The 19,978-nt window shown below is 40.2% G+C and overlaps 1 protein-coding gene across 6 annotated transcripts in view; it reads left to right on the top strand.

Annotated features, from left to right (window-relative positions):
- Window positions 1-19,978, top strand: part of RERE (arginine-glutamic acid dipeptide repeats) — a 255,086-nt gene that overhangs the window by 171,400 nt on the left and 63,708 nt on the right. For all 6 annotated transcript variants that reach the window (XM_064470535.1, XM_064470534.1, XM_064470533.1 and 3 more), the window contains one exon: window positions 574-672. In XM_064470535.1, the coding sequence (XP_064326605.1) occupies window positions 574-672 (99 nt within the window). The remainder of the gene's footprint in view (window positions 1-573; window positions 673-19,978) is intronic.

The following is a 19,978-nucleotide window of genomic DNA, read 5'->3' as shown; positions in this document are numbered from 1 at the left end:
GCTCAGACATCCTTAGTTGCTTTTATGTACTCCTGTAGCTATCTGTAGAGGTTTTGTTTCCCTTCCCTACTTGTTTTCCAACAGCATGGTGATCTTTGCAGTGCAATAAAAATAATTTTCTGGATGGGTAAACTTGACATCCCATGACTTGCAATCCCTCGTGTGTGTTAGTGTTTTCCAGTTGGTTTTAATAATCAGAACAAAATATGCTGCATAAAAATACAACTCCTTTTGAAAAATATTTTGTTGGAGCTTTTTAAAATTTTCCTTGGAATTTCTAATGTAAAAAATATTTTTTAAAGTTAGCCAAAAATATCTTCAGTGCTTTATGGGCTCAAACATTTATCTGGGAGAAATTTAGGAAGGAAGGGGAAAATGTGCTTGGTTTAATGCTGTTGCTTCTACTAATAAAACCCCAATTACCCATCAGGTTGTTGAAATTTCACTTTGTGTGTCAACAGTAAAAATAACTAGGCATAGAACATCTCATGTGGCCCCCTTCAGTGGTTTTTCTCCGATGTCAGATCACTGCTAATTCCATTGAATGATCTGTTTCTCTTCTTTATTTTTTAGCTACATGAAAGTAACTATGATGCTGGAAAAGCCCTGCAGCGCTTGGTGAAGAAACCTGTGCCAAAACTGATTGAGAAGTGTTGGACTGAAGATGAAGTGGTAGGGAAATGAATTATTCCCTTGAGCTTTATAGTTCATGTTGCTTCTCTTGCTTTTTTTCTTCTTTTTTCCCCCCAGAGATGTTATCTTTATGGGAAGGAAGAGGGGCAAATAATTTGTTACGCAGAATAAATTTTTGCCCATTTCTGAGTTAGTGGGCCCTCATTCAGTATATGGGACTTCATTAGACTGGGGAAGGCACCTTTCTAGTAGTAGAATAGGAGAGGAGAAGAGCAAGTGACTGTTTCTAAGAGGATGCTATAGGGTAAATTTGCAGCCGAACTCTACATTTAATTTTCACCTCCAGGAAGGCTGGCCATGTTCGTTAATTGGAGTAGGACAAGATGTAAAAGACATGCAAAGTTTTGTCCCTGGTTTCTTTTTCCTGCTGGTATTGGAGGAGGCTTACAGAGTCAGCTCAAGTTGGCTAATGGGAGGCTGGATATCAGTGTTTCTCCTAAACAGTTTGAGGTTAAGTACCTTCTTCCCTCATATGGAATATTAAGTTTTTACTGGCATAGTTCTTGATGGATGCATCTTAGACAAAGAGCAGACCCAAAACAGATAATCTGAAAGGTGGGATTTAGCCATGGCATCCCTATTTATTTTCAAGTATGTAGAAATTGTCAGGCTCCAAACTGTACCAAAACCAGCGCGTCCATCTGATACGTAGCTCCTGAAGTAATGTATGGACACGATGAATTTGGGGCCCGCAGTAAGTAATTGGTGCAGCATTGTGTCCTCAGCCTGGAATTGCTGAGGGTTTTGGGCTCGTACAGTTTAACATCCTGGTGCACTGCGGCTGGTCACGGTGCTGGTTCTTCCACGTGGCTGCTCTTTGAGCGTGTGCCGCTCGTTGGGCTTTCTAGGTTTGGGGTTGTAGTGCAGGCAGGGACGGAACATGTGAACATGTCAGTGTTTCCTTCAGACAGAGCTTGAGGTTTTTGGTGTATATGGCTTTGGACTGAAGTGTTACCGTTGTTATTAGCCTACTAAAAGATATTGCTCCGCAGTTGGATTAGTGGAGAAAAATAATTCTGGCCTGAGAAAGACACCTCTTCATAAAAGCTGTAGTTGATAGAGAGGGTGTGCTGCTGGGAAAGCACTTCACACTCAGATGGAGCACTTCTGTTTTTATTTCTGGGTATTTTTCCAGAATTTGCGGGAGATTATATCTGTGTGAGAATTAGTGAAGCAAAAGTGCTTCTTGTGGTTCATTCAGCAGCTTAATTGCCGCAATTGTGAGGTTTCTGCTGGCTTGATTTTTATACACACGATATAATGCAACTGTGCTTATTAAACAGTTTTCTGTAGGGTTGTAAACTGAAATAAATCATGTGAAGTTGGGACCAAATTATAGATTCTTAATTTGCTGACACCTTGTAAACAAACAGATTCTTAAATATTGCATTCAACATGATGCATTTTTTGGCAGCATTTGGGATCCAAATGCCGCTGCATTACAATCCTTTGTTTGCCAGACCTCGCAGCTTTAGCTAGCACACAAGTACTTGACTGAAAAAATAATAATAAAAAAAGCAAAACTCGTGCATTTTTAGTACCCAGGAGACATGCTGAACAGGTTCACTTGGATGACATCCTAAAAATATTTTGCATTTTAATGCTGGTGTTAATTATGCTTAACAGAATAGATTTATGTGAAATGTAACATGTAAGAAGACGGTACCTCTTTAGCAAGCTGACTAGGCATGTCTGGTTTTGTGAAAATGGAAAAATGTTATATTTCCTAGCTCAATAATTAGGCTGCAGAGTGCACTAAAATAGAAAATCAGATGATTGGAAGTTAGTTATGATAAAATATTTATCACAGAAGAACTTCAGACTCGCTTATCGCTTTTACCTTTCACTGTTGGAAAAGCTGCTTCTCTCATGTACCGTGTTGGAATAAACGGGGATAGAAACTTAACTTGTTGTGTATACTCACCAGGATATTAATGCAAAAAACCTGATATGGTGCAAGACATATGGTGCTCATGTAAAAGTGACACAAGAAAAGGTTTTTTTGTTGTTTTGCTTTTTCTTTATTTTTTTCCTTTGAATGAATGAATTTTTAAGCTCGTCAGTTAATTGGTAAAGTATTTGAAGAAGTGAATATAAATAAAAATGTGGTATTGCTAAGCTACTAATAAAGTCGCAATGGTGTTAGAAAATGGACGTGATTAATAATGGGTGAAAGTTTCGTGGTCTCTTAGCATTTATTAATTATTTAGACAATGGCTGGGGAGATGTTTTTTAAACCTCTATTTTTCTCTAAAAGTCTTTCAGGGAGTTGTTCCAATGAATTATATGTGCTTGCTCTCTCCTTGTGTAAACCTTTTTGCAAGGGCTAGATTAGAGGTAGGCCAGCCCATATAAACCTGTATTAATGTAGGCTTATTCTGAAATCCAACAAAGAACCTTTGTGGTAAGGAGAGTGCCTGAAGTCGTAGAATGAAAGAGGATCATGTGCTAATACCGGCAGCAAAGCAAAGGAGAGGAGGAGTAAAAAGCCTAGAACACGGTCTCCTGATAAGTTTTACAGTTATCATGTCATAAAAGGGAGTTTTGTTTAGGGAACAGACTGTTGGAACAAATACTTCAAGCACTCTGCCCTGTGTTTGGTAAATTAGTATTCATATCATTTGAACCTCTGTTTTCTCTGCATACATTCTTTCCCACGTTCATGGTTAACTGTACAGTGCCAACACCTCTTTTTCTGTGTAGGTTTTTTTTGTCTCCTTGTTTTTTTCCATTGGCTGCGCTGTTCGGTGGATGCCATAGCTGCTGCAGCTCAGGGTTCTTTTGAGTGGTCTGTGTTAAATGATAGAGCCTTACAAATAAGAAAAAAAGAAGTTTATTGGAAAGTGAAACATTACTCCAAAAGTACAAACTCTGTGAGTACAGAATAATGATCGCTGACTCTATAAATCATTGTCAGTCTCAGCTCATTTTATCATATTTGTTCTTGTTATGTTCCATCCAAGTTTCCAGAAACATTTGGCAGCCCTCCAGCCTCAGCAGAGCCAAAGATCAAACTGTGCTCTTATTTATAGACAGCTAAGCTCCACCTGCACAACCTCATAGCATGTTTGTCCCTGGCAGTTTGTAGAAAACTGCAGATTAAAGCAGCTGCACTGCACTTCTGAGGATTTTGGAGACTTGCAAGGGAAGTTTCCTTATTGTTGGCTCTGTGAAGCTGAGGAAAACCCTTTCTGCGTGATCACAGGGTGCTAGTGCTGCATAGGAACTCCACGACAAAGTATTTGTCAGAAGACACTGATATGCCAAACCCAAAATCTGGCCAAAACAATTAAATTTTGGTGAGAACCTTAAGTGTGTGTCCCCCCTCCATCTCCTGATGGCAAGTGATGAACAGGAGGAAGCCTCTATCGTGTGGCTGGCTGATAATCCAAGAGACACACTTCAAAGGGAGGTGGAAGACCCAGGTCCAAACCATGTCCCTGTTTGTGCTGGACTTAGAATTAATCTCTTCTTGTGGCACAGCAAATAATTACTTACTTGATTTTTACAGCTTGGATAGATAAGCAGATACCTCACCAGGTACAAAGCTTTGGTTTATCTCCTTAACCGAGAAAGGCGCTGTGGCGTGGGACCTGTTGAAATAATATAGATCATGGCTTTTGTTGTCTCAGTTTTTCCATTCCTGCCTTTCTAATCCTGTAATCGTATTTTACAGCCTGCCATGCCTCTGGACCCTAAAAAGGTCACACACACATCCCTTTTGACGTTATTAAGTTTATTTTTTTGCCAGATTTTTAAGACGAGCATCAGAAAAGTTCTCTTGCAGGGAAGACGTAAGGTTGTGCAGCTGGGCAGAGCACTGTGGCAATGTTAAGTAATCGGGCAGGTGGCAAAAGCAACCGAAGTAGAAATGTGGTCACGTTGATGCAGGGAAAGAACTGACTTAATACAAAACTAATTCTTAAAACTTTATACTTCCCCAAGTCAAAAAACCTCTAAGTTGGTTGGTCTGTTACCTGCACAAGTATTTTGGCTGAGTCCATTTCCTCTGAGCTGAGTGATTTGTGTAGTTGATTTTGTTGTGCACATGATAGCAATGTTGTGTCCAGCACAGGTCTCTAGCATTCAGTAGTGTTTGTGACATAATACTGTGTAAATAACTCGGATTTATTGAATATTTAATTATTTGTAAAGCTTTTAACTTTTTCTGTGCGCTATCTGTTGCCCAAAGATAAAGCCTTTCTTGTTAATTAAAACAGCTTTGTTGCCTGTGACCAAACTGTCAAGTAAGAGCTACTTTGCAGTGATCAGAACTGATTAAAATAAAGGATGGAGGTTATGTTATTTTTACTACTGATGATGTGGTTACAGAGGTTTAAATCAAATTAAACAGAGGATAAAATTTGCCAGTGATTGAATTAAATGGAAGGCTCTGTAAATATGAAGATGGAGGTTTGTTGTCTCCCTTGTGTTTCTAAACCTATGGCTGTTTTTAAACCTTTTTTTATTCCAGTATGTAAATTCAGAGGCACACTGTGAAAACCAGTCTTCCACACTACCTAATAAAAGTGGCTAAAGAAACTTCTTTACTGATGCATCTACACGCAGCTCTAACAGCAGCTGTTTCCTGTTTATAAAGGCTTATGCTACACCTGACAACATCGATTTCCAGCAACGATTTGGTATGGGGGGGTTGGTTTCTCTTATAATGCTCATGAATTTACTTCTGTGGACAAATTTGTTGAGCAGTTGTCATATGTAATGCCATATTTAAGCACTTTTTAAGCGTGCACCTGAGAGACCAACATTCAGCAGCATCACCTGGTGGAATCTTGTTAGTGTTTGGCTGCACTTTCAAACAGAAAGCGGTGCAGTTCAGAGTAGACACATTATTAGGGAAGAAACCATGGAGCAAGTCCTCTGCTCTGCTACAGCGGGTGGCAGTGGCCCCGTACAAGTTTCCTACCGTTGAATGCCATGGCTGACGCGTGGCATGATGCTCACTGCTAGAGCAAGGTCAGCGTAGCTGCGAAAGGGGGGCTGCCTTAGCCGTCGGGCATGTTCCATGGGGTGTCTTTTGCTGATAGGAGCTTAGAGCAACGGCTTTTCTCCTTTCATCTTCTTCAGCCATCTTTCCTCGTCTCCCTAAGCCCTGGTGGCACCCAGTCTCTGTAACGCTGCTGTTGTCGTTCTGTGTGCAACAGTAGGTTGTTGTACAGGCAAGATGTAGTTAGTATTTGTCTTACTTTCTATGCACTGAGAAAACGAAAACACTCAAACTCAGCAAGGGATTGTCAGAGGGAAAGTGGAGTGAGCTCGACTCTGTGCCTCATGGTCACCTCTAAAAACGCCTCTCCTAATTTGAGACAGAGTACAGGCATTTTTGATGCAAGCAATCTGAAGTCCCCGATAAGAATGGAATGATGATGGTCAGTTCTTCCTCTGCACTTGGAAATATCTCGAAACTGACATTGAAATTATATTTTGAAGCATGCAGACTTAGCCTTTGTTGTCTATGGGTAATAAGTACAACAAACCTGAAACTGAGTGCCTATATTTAAACTCTGGTGCTTGCCCTGATGATGTGCTGCTTTACTTTCCACAGATTCCAAATCTGCAACTATGATCATTAGCTTCTTTCAGTTTAGGTTAAATTGAACACACGTGTTTCCTGGCATGGTTTCCGTGGAAATATTTCACAAGAAAAATTGTCCTTACAGAATTTCCACACATCTTGGGACAAAAATCTTCGCTGCAAAATAGCTTCTCTACTTTCAGCGATGTTCGGTACAATTCTGATCCTGCACTTGCTCCAGGTCCAAAAATGAGCTTATTGTGCACGCTTCCATTTCAGATAAATAATCTATCGAATGGCTGTCATTTCAAAGGATACAATGTTCATCTTAAATTTTGTTAATTTAATGAGATGATTTCAACTCTGGAGTGCCTCATGTATTGGAAATGGTGAAGGAAGTGGACTGGTTCTGAATGTTCTTCACAAAACTGCTGATTTGATCTTACATTTTTGTCTCTTTATTCAGAATGTGCTTTTTTTCTCCTGTCGTTTTATCAAAAGTAAGAGCAAAATCAATACGGCTTACAGAAGAGAGAAATACAAATCAGAACTAAAAGAACCTCTAGTTTATTAGGTTTTTAATTAAACATGATGAACACATTTTAAATAACACAAAGGCCTCAGGCTGAGCTGCATCTAATCGAAACAGATTAAGTCACCCGTCCACACTTGGGTAGTTATTAATTCTGTTTACTTATGCATGCTAGCTAAAGGCAGAGTTCACTGCTGCTGTGTTGCAGTTTATTGCACAGGGATGCTTTTGCTGCATGGAATTGTGCTCCTAATTAGCATTCAGATGTGGATTATGAAAAACACTGGTGAGGCTAATTGAACCACCTTTGAAATTCAGGGCTGTTGTCTTCCAAAGGTAAAGAGAATCTGGGTGAAACAGTAGCTTTGCTTTATTTCTTGGGCACTTCCTCTTTCTTCTCTGCTTGGCCCCATCTTTTCAGAGATATTAAATTCTCAGGAAGAAATTGCTAAGTGTTCCTTAGAAAGAAGGTTTTTGGTTTTCAAATTTTTTTATTTTTTTACTTGCACATCTCCATGCAGAACTGTTGTTGACACACCGTGATGTCCTTGATAACTACCTTTTTATCATGAAATATGCTGCCCTTTAAATATTTTACATTGCTTTTGATATAGAGTAGTTGAGGTAAACAACCTAGATTCAAACAACCTCTTAAATTTATGTGCAGGGATAGTTAATCCTTGCTGGTGATAAACCTTAATTGGCCATGTACGTGGATTTACAAGTTCATAAATTTTAAAATATCCACACCTGGCTTCAGCTTAAAGCTCATTTGTCATAGAACACAAGTGGAAATCCTTCTGCCAAAAATGACAAGATACAGCAACCCGATTTCCTAACGTGTTTGCAAGTATTTGTAATCCAGTGTAGCTGGTCAAGAAATTACTTATGCAAAACACACATACTTATTTGCTTGGCTTCTTTGCCTAGAATCATCTTCAAATGTCCCTCATCTGCCCTTTTTGGAGTATCTGCTCAGGAAAACATCGTTTTCGTTGCTCGCTCCTTTGAAGCCAGGCTTTTCAGATATGCTGGAAGACAGAGCTGCTTACTGGGGCAAAAATACCATGAATTCTATTTACTGTTTATATGGCAGCTATAGAAAATGTAATTCATAGCAAAATTGAAACAGAGCCTCTGGAATAGTCAGGGGGAAAATCATCAAGGGATATTTGAAAAGGAGGCTGGCATTGCAGGGCTGCATTTGAGTAATTGAGTGGGCTTAGAAGGTTAAGATATCAGTTACAGCTTAGTTTAAATTTTTTATCCACAAAAAGTAAACATTACAGCTTCATGGTAGAGTGACAGTTCCTCCTAAATGAACATTTCCTGGACTTTAGAAATCAAGCCATCTGATGGCATTTGCAGGCATGTTAATCGGGAACAGTTGAACATTAACTGAGCATTGAGATTTAAAAAAAACACCAGAAATTGCCTGGTGTAGTAGGACCTTTATTTTAAGAAGAGTAAATAAGATTTTAGTTTAGGAAAGAGTGGAAATGTACAGTCTTGTCTGTAGCTTATTCTAAGAACTTAGAGCATAGAAGAACCATCAGTCCTCTCAGTAAAAAGTAACCAGTGAAGGATGAAATGATTCTGCTTGAGGAAGAAAAGTTATTATTTAAAAGTTGCATAGAATTAGTTACTTAGCAGTTGACAGGTTTACAGAATTCTACGGTGCAGTACAGCTAGAAAATACAAGGTGTAATATGGCTAGAAAAGGTGAGTTTAGTTTAAACGCGGGTTTCTAGACAAGAGATAACTGTCTTTTTGATTGTGATTAACTTGCATCAGTCTTTGATCCAAGTTCTTGTTTAAAGGGATCAATATCGCACATACACCGCTGAGTTTATTGTCAAGCCCTTTCGGAAATAAGACGGTGAATTAAAAATCAATTATATGTGCAGAAAAGTTTGTGTAGGGCAATCAATTTTGTCCTTTTAGTTTGCAGAAAGATTCTATTGTTTAATCAGCTGTGAAAAGGAATGAATTTTAAAAGCCTCCAGCAAATGAGAGCACCCAAATGGGGTGGGGAGGTAGATTAAAAAAAAAAAATATATAAAAAAAACTATTTCAGCATTTCATGTTCAGCAAAGGCTGCCTTCAGGGATAAATCTATAAATCCTGTCAGTGACCTTGGCTTCAAAATGGGTGATTTCACTGCTTTCACTAATCTTGATCTTTCCACAGCTGCCAGATAAGTTAGTCTTTTCTTAACAATATCATTTTTTTATTTGCTTTGTTTAACCACCATATGTTTCTTGATTCATCGTCTTTCTGCCTTCATGTGGAATATTTTTATCTATTAAGCACTTACCATATTGCTGATCCAAAAAAATAATACAACAAATATTTACGCTGGCCAGTTGCCACAGCTTAGAAGGCTATTTCTGCGTGGGGACAGGAAGCTAAACTCTAAACTCAAAGTTTAACTCCAGTATAAACTAAATAATTTGTAGGTGCTTTCAGAAGCTGGTGTCTTGTTTTGTTTTCTAGAAAAAGGTTTGTAATAGAGAGACAGAAGCACATACACATAGTTCACTCTTGCCAAGGGGAAAGAATCTGCTGCTTGAAACATTAATAAATACGACAGCAGTTGATTGTTGAAACCATGTTTTTCATCTCATTTTCAAGGGCATCTTAAAAATGGAGATCACTTACACTTCCTAGCATTCTCGATCATCTTTCTGTGTTCATTTAAAAATGAGAACAAGACACTGGGGGACTTGAGAGATTGCATTCGTTCTCCCATAGGGCAAAGTGGTTATTTTATAAATGAAGAGGGGCAAAAAAGCTATCCTTCGTAGTTTCTTAGCAACAGAGCTGGAGTCAGTTTTAATGTTCGTGTATATCTTACAAGTTCTATGTATAGAAGCATGAGCTGTGCAGCTCAGCAGTATTGCAACTGAAACAAAAGGCTGTTCACCGTAGCCTTGTGCAGGGGAATAAACCAAGCGTGCTCATATGCTGCATGGACTTGTCTTTTTTCCTTCTCCCCATCAGATGATATTCTGGTCGGTGACACGGTTACTGTCTTCAATACTCTGACCTTTTATTCAGATTGTATCTCCTAAGAGATCCGGAATCTGGTCTAAATATAACACCATCCTATGTCCTGTTCCTCTCCAGAAGGAAACTGAGTCATGACATTATAACAGTAAGAGCGCCTGGAGAGTACAGGCATCGTCAAAATTCTGGGAGTTTCTGGGGTTAATGCTTTTGCCATAGCAAGCAGGAGCGAGTGAAAGTGTTCATCTCGCGTGATTACGGTAAAACTTTCTGTGCTCTGTATCTCTCTTTGGGGGGAAATATGCATCTTAATTTAATTCTAGAAAGATACGGTGTATCAAAGCCACCTTGGTTACGTTCCTCTGGCCTATTTGCTCTCCACTTCTTTGTAGGTAATTTACAAATTCTGGAATTTTAATTTTTTTAAAGATAATCCATACTCTTTAACTGTATGACTGCCTTTTAAAAGACTAATAGTGTTAATAAGATACTTTCACAGTTTGCTTCCTATTCTGAATGCAAATATAATAAATGGCCTTAGGTAGCTTTCTGGCTCGTGCTCCTTGGTGTATGTTATCCCAACACCCCAATGACTAGAATTGTATAAGTTTGTTTATGCTTTTTGACAGCAGTTTTACAATTTAAATATAAGAAATGTTGGTTAGCTGTCTGTTTTCAGAAGATTGTTTTGTTTTGGAAATGCTATAAATAGTGTGATTCAAATTTAGGTTCACCTTTTGTTAATGGTTAAGGAGGGGTGACTGGTTTATTGGCTTGTATTGGTAGCAACATCCAGAGTTCTTGGTCTGATTTCCAATTATTTCAATAGTCCTGGCATTTCAGTAGTTTGGTTGACAGTTATCTGTCTTACAGGTGTTAAGAAACTTAAATTAGTCTACAGGGTCCTTACATTCTCAATACCTAGAAGTGCAGTTGTAGTAAATAATGGTGAAGTGCTTTGATATTTTAACATGTTAAGTGTATGATGGAAATCTCCAGCATTTTTCCAAGTTATTTTGGCTTAGTCTACGTTAATATAGGTAAAAGTGCTTTGTTTTGGAATACTTATGTTGGAATTACACTTCATTAAACACATAGAGACAGGGAATGGATTACTTGATAGGGCAAATCACTGTTTTATTTTGAAAGAGTTGCTTGCTGTCTAAACCATGGGAAATGGCAACTTGCTGTTCCTAACAAGATTGCTTTAAAAACACAAAAACCCACCTAAACCAAAGCAAGTGGAGAGACAGATTACAGTGTTGTCTCTGACTAGACAAGATAACATTTGACACACACGCACCCACCCCTGCAAGTTTTTTTTCCTACTGATAGTTTGGATCTCTTTGTCTTAGCCTTGACTTTCATTCTGTTTGAACATGAGTCTGTCAGCTCAGACTAAATAAGGGGAACCCTAAGGCTAAACTGTAGCTATCGAGGGTGTAGGTCAAGGAGGGTCAAGAATGAGCAGAGCTGAAAGCAGGTGAAAGTATTTTAGTCAGAAACCAGTAGGGAGCTCTGTCCATGCTTCCATGCCTGGTAGGGCAAACAAACCAAGCTCTCCGATCGGTGCCGTGGTAGCAGTCGATGAACGCGTGTTTGTTGCCAGAGCAGCATTTGCTGGCACAAGTGAGGCTTTGTGGAGAAATAGCAGAGAAGCCACGTTGTGTTCTTTGCCAAGCTAGAAATATGGAAGCAAATAAATTTATTTTTCAGTGACAAATGGCAACTAATTTTAAATAACCGTCTAGCTTCCTAGATCTCTTCCTAGCATCTCCAGGCAATGAAAGCTGAAGTGGGGAGTGAGAGGGGAGAGGAAAAACAACTAGGTTTGCCACCTGGCTGGTGGAGGGTAAGAGTACCAAAACATGCTATCTTGGAAAGCTTTAGCCTAACTAAGGTTATACTTGAAATGCAGCACTCTTGTTGAAGCTCTGAGTTTAATGTTGGAAAAGGCTTTTTTTTTTTTTGATAGATACTTTGATTTTTCTAATGATTATAGGAATTTTTTAAATTCCAAACTTCTCAAACGTCGCTAGATTCTCTGTGGTTCTGCCTGACAGCTTATCTGAGAACTATTTAGTATGGCCCAGTGGCCACTGCAGCAGCAAATGACAAAATGCTTCTTCAAATTGATATAGCGACATAATTCTTATTTAAGAAACTTTGATTACTGTCACAATGTGGATGCTCTGTGTGCTTTAGTGCTCAGGACTTATCTTTCTTGCACAAGCATAAGCAGTATGAATGCCAAAATACACCTCATTTGCAAGTTCTGTTTGCATGATAAATTTTATTTTTCTAATCTTCCCTATCAACAGCACCAATTTTTTTCATCTTCAGATGACATAAAAATGCATTTTAATGAAGCAAATTATATAGCTTTGCCTCCTTTTGTGTATAAGCGGGGCGGCCATATTCAATTAGGCTGAAAAATGATCATTTGTTCTATTACAGGCTGTAACAGAGTGAGTGAAAAAACGGTGATCCATCACCAGTTGCTCAGCTTTATGTTACTTAAATCACTTGCCATTCTGTCAGTGGCTCTGAATCCTCTATGGGAGCCATTATTTAATTTAAGTTTGCGGAGGTGTCACTTGTTTGATAATAGCCTTCTTTAGTAGACGCAGAGTGACTAAATATTCATCATTTTCTGCATCCATCCAAGATTCCTAATTAGTTACAAGGGTAACAGTGCCGGTAAAGCTAATGATTATACTGCCATAAAAAGAATTTGACAGCAAATAAGGACTTGATCCAGAGAGATACTCGGTACCTGCCAGTACTGAGGAGGTCTGCTAGAGCTGAGAAGGCTTCGTTTCCAAGCCTGGCCCCATGTTGCTTACGTAGCAAATGGGAGGGGTTTCCTATGATCTGGAAGGAAACTTAGATCTGAGTGTGGAAATGCCACCTTAGAGGAACACGGTCCTCTGTTTCATAGTAGCTGAGTAACTTCACTCTCAAGCTTTTGAAAAGTTTACGTAGTTGATGCAGACGAACCCTGGCGCAGCGGTCCCTGGACAGCTTGTAAATACTGCCTGTGCTTCTGCAAAGGTTCTCTTCAACTAGCGTGTGGTTAGGTTTTCTCTTCCTTCCTCCTTGTCTAAGTGTTGTGTAAAAGATGTGTTGATCGGTGCTCATGAGGGTGCATTTAAAAACTACTACTTTGCGCGCCTTGTCCGGTGTTGCTTTTGTACTTTCATGTCCCTGTGGTCTTGAATATTTTGTGGTAAAGACTCAAAGTGCACAGAGCTCCTGGGTTTGTGGTTTTGCTTCAGCTTTTACTGGCCTCTTGGCATCTCACTTGTTCCCCTATCCACTTGTGCGTGATCCACCGTGGGTTTTCTTATTCTTTTGTTCTTTTCCTTCCTTCCTTTTTGCCTCCCCACCCCACCCCCTTTCATAGTATCTGCTCAGATTTATATAGCTTTTAGGCTACATGGGGAGATTGATCAGACAGGGGTTTATGCATTTAGAGGAGCTAATAAATAAGCATCACAGCATATTACCCTCCACTGCATTGGAATAACTTCAAACACTCAAACATTCCATTCGTTACAAATTGGGGAAGGCAAAAGAGGGGACCTCTCTTTTATTAGGGTGCGTATTTCATTTATCTGCTCTGGAAGATACTGTCCAGTTCCATGTGTCTGGGGAGGTAATTCCATAGTATCAGCACCGCTTGCTTCCCCCTTGCCTCCCTCCCCCCAGATATCTGCCTCTCAAGTTTCCTTTGCTGGTGTTCACCTTTGTCATGGATGCATTTCTGATCCTTCATTTTCATATCTTTTTGCTCTCCTCTCTTATTTGTGAGTCACTTTTTCATATTTGGCACCATATCCCCCCGTAGATGTTTTTGTGTAAGGGGCTCTGAATAAAAGGAAAGGGAACTTAACGAATCATCTGATTCTTTTTAAAACTACTTTAATATGCTACTGTCAAGACCACTGTATGAGCCAACATCTTCTTTGGTAATTGGATGGCAGTGCTGCAGAAGCGTATCATCCACTTCACTGAAATCTTACATGCTTCTGGCAAAAATGCAATGGATAATTGAACAGTGAGGGTTGTGGGGTGGGTTCATGACGGGAGCTTGCAAGGAACTGAAACCTTGTGCAGTGGGACTTACTGGTTAAAATAATGTAATTAACAATTATAATGCTTAGCTGACCATTTACCTATTTTGTTACAAGCGGTCTTCTTGCTGATTTTGGTGCTCGAGTGCTGCTTGTACCCACGCTGGCAGCTGGCAGTAGCTAAAGAATTAGAATCTTACTGAGGACAGCATCGGTGCTGTTTATTCCATTCTGATTCTTTCCAATATAAGGCTATGAAGACAATCTTTAATTAGCAATCAAAGTCCTGGAAAAGGTTAGGCCTTTTTACTTCCTTATTTAGAGGGAAGGCTATGTTGTGTGATTGCAGCACAGTGTCTTATAAATGGGAGGTAAATGCTGCCACTCCACCTAGGAACTGCTCCGTAGCTGGGTCAGACTGGGCGACGCAACTGAAATAAAGAATTCATTTAACTACTTGAATGGCAACTTTGGGTGTTCAGTTCTTACAGAAGTGTCAAAGGATGTGTGTCTGTAACTGTCAGGAAATTAGTCTCCTCTTTAAACTGTCACCCATCTTCTAAACAGGGCAAAGTATCACAAGTAACCTGTTAATATGTTTGCCCTTAGCATTCAGAGCTTCAGTCACAGACACGGCCACTGTTGCCCCAGCCCGCATCTAAAGAGGGAGCGCAGGGACTTGCTCACGTGCTAAAATCTGCCACCTTTCAGTGGAGACAGTATTACGTACCTAGGTACCCCTGTGATTTCTCACCTCTCCAAATTTTTTTGACTGGCAGAATTTTCTTATAATAAAAGCCTCAGTGGAAGAAAGAAAACACACGTTAAAAATCTTAAATTGTGAAGCTTTGGAGACTGAACTTTCCAAAGAGCTGTATAGAATTTCCAGTGTTGTGAAGTTGCTCATTTTGATCTTAAGTGTTCAAGGTTTTCTGATACTGTATCGTCTTAGATGAAAATAGGAATTACTAAATTTTCATTTCTCTGTAACTAAAAGAGTATGAAATTCTCGAAACGCATCAGAACACCCTATTTTTCTTGTAAACGACTCAGCAGCATGAAGAACTCCTGTCACAGGAGGAAGTTTGCTTTCTGCTTGATGTAAGAAAGATCTCTCACTGAGGATGTGTCTCTTAGCCTGGAATTTGATTTTGTCATCACTAGTTGTCGTGGTTTAACCACCAGCACGCTAGTATTTCTCATATCCAGGTTTGGTGCAATCAGATATCTCTTCGCTACGCTGCAGTCGGTGGCAGACCTATCCTGGGAGGAATTCAGGAAGTTTGCAAAGGTTGTCTCGTAAGGGTCACAAACTGGAATTTGTGTCTTAGTGCTCAACCCTGGGCATCGCTGCTGTGAACAGCCCTGCTGTTTAATTATTTACTTGGTGAAGTCACCTACAGAAAAATTTGCATGTATATGTATAATTTCCTTGGGGATTCTTGCCGCCATTTTGTTGTCTTATTCTTGAGTTTGTTTGTTGCTATAATGTATGGGAGCTCTTGAAGTGGTTTTGTTTCTTTCTGTCATTTGCATAAAGTCACTGTTTGAAGGCAGAAATAGTCTCCAGAATAATTGACAATAATGGTTGAAATCCCAACAGAGCAGTATTTCTGCGATAGGGAACTTCCGCTAGAAATACTGTGTTCGAGTCTTGAAAGGATCATACAGCGTATTTCAAGTAGTCCGAGCGCAGCTTTTTCGTGTTAAGTGTTACAAATCGACTGAAAGGACAAAAAGAAGTCACAGGGAAACAGAAAAACTTGAGGCTTGCATAATAGTGTTGAACTTGAGTGAGTGAACGTGTATTTTCAGAACGCTGTATGATCTGTTTAACAAAAAGAACATTTTTCTGGGGGGAAAAAGATGGGGGAAATGACCTGATGTTTAAGAGCACAAGTGGAAGATTATTTTGCGTTAACCCTCACGATATTTATTAGCCTTGTGGTCTGATCTTAAACTACAGCTCGTGGGTTGGGGGCTGGTGTACATCCATGTTCACCTACCCATGTTATTGCCTAAAATGGGCGTTTTAGTATAGATGATGTAACGGGGATCCACTTGTGTTGGCAGGCAGAGCGGTGTTCCCTACGGTATTGTAAGTTGAGTAAAAAATTCTGTTGATAAGAAAAACAGTATGAGAAGAATGAAATTCAGAGGGAGGCTAGTACGATACCTTCCTCTCGGCTTGTTTCTGCCCAGCAAAGGTGAGGAAATGTAAGAACCATCCTCTTCAGCCCTGTGGAAAGTCATATACGTTCTGATATCGGTGCTACTCAAGGCAATATTCATAACCTCAAGAAGGCGTTGGCATTGCAGCTCTCGGTATTTGAGATTCAGAGTATGGAGGAAGACAAAGCGTAATATTCCAAACCGATGTATGAGAACCATTCATTTGGAGGAAAGCTGGGAGAGTAGGGCATTGTTTATATTCCACAAGTGCTGCTTTTCTCTTTTGCTTCGTATTACGTATGCTGCTTATATGTATGCTTATCTCTGCTTTTCGATTCTATACTTTGACTAGTTTTATCCTGCTCAAAAAAAAAAAAAAGCCACCAACATTTGGAACTATGAATTATTTTTTTTAGAAAATGCATTTTTACCAAGTCTGGCTGAGTATGAGTTTGCAAAATGAAAAGCAAATAGCTTCTTTGGGTTTTAGCCTGAAGTTTGCAGGTTAAGTGCTGAATTTCTGCTCCTTACCTATATTAAAGGGAGATACTTTCAGATGTCACATGGGAAAAGGACGTATGTCCTTGAAAAGGGACACGTTATCCAACTTTTTATTTTGACTCGCTCTTTAGTTTTGATGTATAAGGAGGCTTTTTGTACATTAGCATTTTAACAGCGGTTTAAAGTAACAATCAGAAATTAATCTCTCTGTGTACAGAGGCGGCAATCTGAAGTATAATCAAAAGCTTTCTGTTGTCTCTTGGCAGCAGCGTATTGTTTTGCTTCTCTGGGTCACAAATGTGCCAGACCTTTGTTTTCTTTAACTCTTAAAGTGCATCTTTAAAAAAATAACTTCTGTAAAAGCATGCTCAAAGCATTTTAGCTTTGTTTGCAGCACTGAGAAACTGTTGATCACAGGAGACAACAATCTACAGGTCACGTTATATAAATAGAATGCTCTCTCTTTTTGTCAAGGAAGGCAGTCCCCAAATTGGTGGTTTTTAAGGTCTGTCCACAGAAGGGGAGTTTTTCAGTCTAAGATCTGAATCTTGGACTCGCTGTGTGAAACGTGGTTTATGGACACGTGCAGTGTGATTGTTTTCCGAAGATCACGAAAGAGCGAACGTCTCGGGGAGGCTCTGTGAGCAGCTGGAGCGCTGCACAGATCTGACTCTGCCTGTCGTGCCTGCATAGGTGGACCCTTACGTCTGTCTGTCGTGGGTATTTAAATATAAATGTGGGCATGTTGGCCGACCGAGTGTCTTGCTGGTGGGAATGATTAAGTTTAGCAGAATAAGGAAATGCTTGTCTGTGCGTTAAATATAACTGCCTTTCTGCACTGCTGTTTAGAGGAGAGGTATGTGGAGTCCTGAGGGATTGTGCAGCCTTCTGGAGGTTCGGGAGTTGTTTGCTCTCTGGAAGATCTTCCTGCAGCTCGACCCTCTGTTGCAGTGCCACCAGGGGGGTGAGTTCTCCAGACCTGCTTTGGAAGCATGAATGCCTCCTCTTCCCACCCTTACTTTATTAGAGGAAAGCAAATTGCAAACTGAGCGCCCTCAGACGAGCGCTCGTCTGTCCCTGCCTGTTCATCTTTCCATTGCAATGTGGGATCACGCAACCGCAGTACTGTTAGGATGGATAATAATGCTTGTAATAATCCACAAATTGTTTTTCCGAAGAATCAAGGTTGTTTATCAAATACCCCTTCTAGAGCTCGGGAAAAGTGAAGTCAGGTTTTCTCTCTTCCTCCTGCTGCTGCTTTAATATCCAGCCTTTTTTTTGATCTGTGCATCAGCTTCTGATGTGCCACTGCAGGCTGTTCTTAGATCAGGTTTCTTGGCGTGCTGTTGACTTTATCTTGTTTACCGGATCACATTTCTGTTGCCATACGCTGTGTGATCGCAGCCTCCCCGCAGCTTTTTAACAATTAGTAATTGAGCAGGAAGTGTGTGTTCATTACAATAGCCTTTTGATTTTGATTTTACAATCACGCAGTGTTTCGCGCAGAGCAGAGGCGGGGGAGGCACTTCTCCCGAACACGTTTTTGACAGAGAGAAGTCTGTTGTTGCAGCCACTTGGCTATTTGTCAGCACTTCTCAGACATCCCTCTTGCGCAGGTTGCTTGGCAACCCGGGCCGGAGCCATCGCGCCGCGGCCAGTGCCTTTCCAAGAGCGGGCTGGTAGATGATTTATCGGCGGGGCTGCGAGCGTGGTGAACCCAAGAGGCAGGACTGGACCTTTTAACAGGAATCGATGTGAAATGTGCAGGCGAGAGAGACCGACCGGCTGGCTTGGGAGCGTTATCTGGGGATGTGCGGTGAAAGCACCCAGAGACAGTAATCAGAAGGCACAATCAGAGCAAAATAAAGGTTCCTCATTTAGACATAATTGATTTTTTTTTTCCTGATTTGTTGTCTTTTTCATCTAGGATCTCACGCAGAAGCAGGTACAATGCAGGTGAATCAAAGCATACTGCTTTGGGTGAAGCTGAAATCTCTCTCTATAAAAACAGCTCTGTTAAAATACTGATGGTAAAATAAAGCTGGGGTTAGCGCATAAGGTTAGCAGCACCCTGACAGCTCAAAGCCTGGGATGAAGGAATAGTTGAATTCTCCCCCAGCTTTGGGAATGCCTGAGAGCTGTTGTGTCACCTCGGTATCACGTTGCCTTTCATACAGACTTTTGCATTGATCCCTGGCGTTCAACAGAGGAGGGAAAGAAGGGTTTTATGAACTGGCATTTAGGTACCACATGCTCATGCTGTGGTCAAATGGCGGAACTAGCACACCCGCTTCCCCCCCCCCCCCCCCCCCCAACATCGCCTTCAATAAACTGAAGTGAAGGAAATTTCGAGAACCCTTAGGTGAGCACCCCACCTTGGTTTCCTCTGCTAGCTTGTGCGTCCTTTTTCCAGAATAGTTGTGACGAGGGACTGGCAAGACACAGGAAGCGTGTTAAGAGTGTTTCTGCGTATTTCTGAGAAGGCAAAGAGGAGAGAAAGGATGATGAATCCACTTTGACCTCTTGAATGGCAGTATAAATACTTTATTGAAAATTCTAAATAAATGTGTTTGTAACTAGTAATCCTGCTCTGCATGCAATCTCATTTAGCCAACTGTGTATGCAAATGTGCTATTAATGTGTTTGCATCCAGTATAAATATACAAATCTAATCTGTTTATATATGTAATTTACACACAGCTGTGCTCATGCTCACTTAATACCAATATTTTCAGCAAGCGAGAGGTATCATGGGAGATCTATTGTTCAAAACAAAAGCCAACAGTGCAGCACCATGGAAGGGGGATCATTATCATTTCAGGATCTTTTGGCATTCCCTTGAGGGAGTCTGCTTAATGACTTTCCGTCTGTGTATATGGCTGTGGGTATACGGAACGCGGACTCTGGTGGATCTTGCGTGCGCCTCTGCATCTGTATAATGCTTTGGTGTCAAATCCCTTACAGTTTGAGGTAGGGTGTAATTTTTCAGTGTAATTTTTCAGGAAGACAAAGTGATCGGATGGGGAGGGAAAGCTAATTGTTTGGCACTTCTAAGCCTTTCTGCTGATGTATTTCTTGTCAGTTTGTTTATAGAGGATACTTGATCTTACAGGCGTATGGCCTAAGGAGTGTAAGATTTTTATCACGTGGAGATGACCCGCAATGCACTCGGAAGGGGTGCTTCGAATATCCAGTGAGAACATTAATGCCTTGTAATATACATTGGTATCTAATGTATACCATCAAAACATTTTTGTTTTTCAAGAATACCTTTGAGTTAAAAGGACTTGGTGAAAAAGAATTTTCTTTTCAAAATACAGCAAAGGTTAGAGGACAATTTTGGCTTGACACAAGAGAATTATTTCATTAAAATAAATTGACAAGATAAATAAACAGACCAGTATCTATTAAAAGAAAGCTGAATTTGGTTTTAACACGTAATTTGAACTAAGGTCACAA

The sequence above is a fragment of the Phalacrocorax carbo genome, chromosome 20, assembly GCF_963921805.1.
Source record: "Phalacrocorax carbo chromosome 20, bPhaCar2.1, whole genome shotgun sequence".
NCBI classification, from domain to species: domain Eukaryota; kingdom Metazoa; phylum Chordata; class Aves; order Suliformes; family Phalacrocoracidae; genus Phalacrocorax; species Phalacrocorax carbo.
This window is presented reverse-complemented; position numbering and strand designations above follow the sequence as displayed.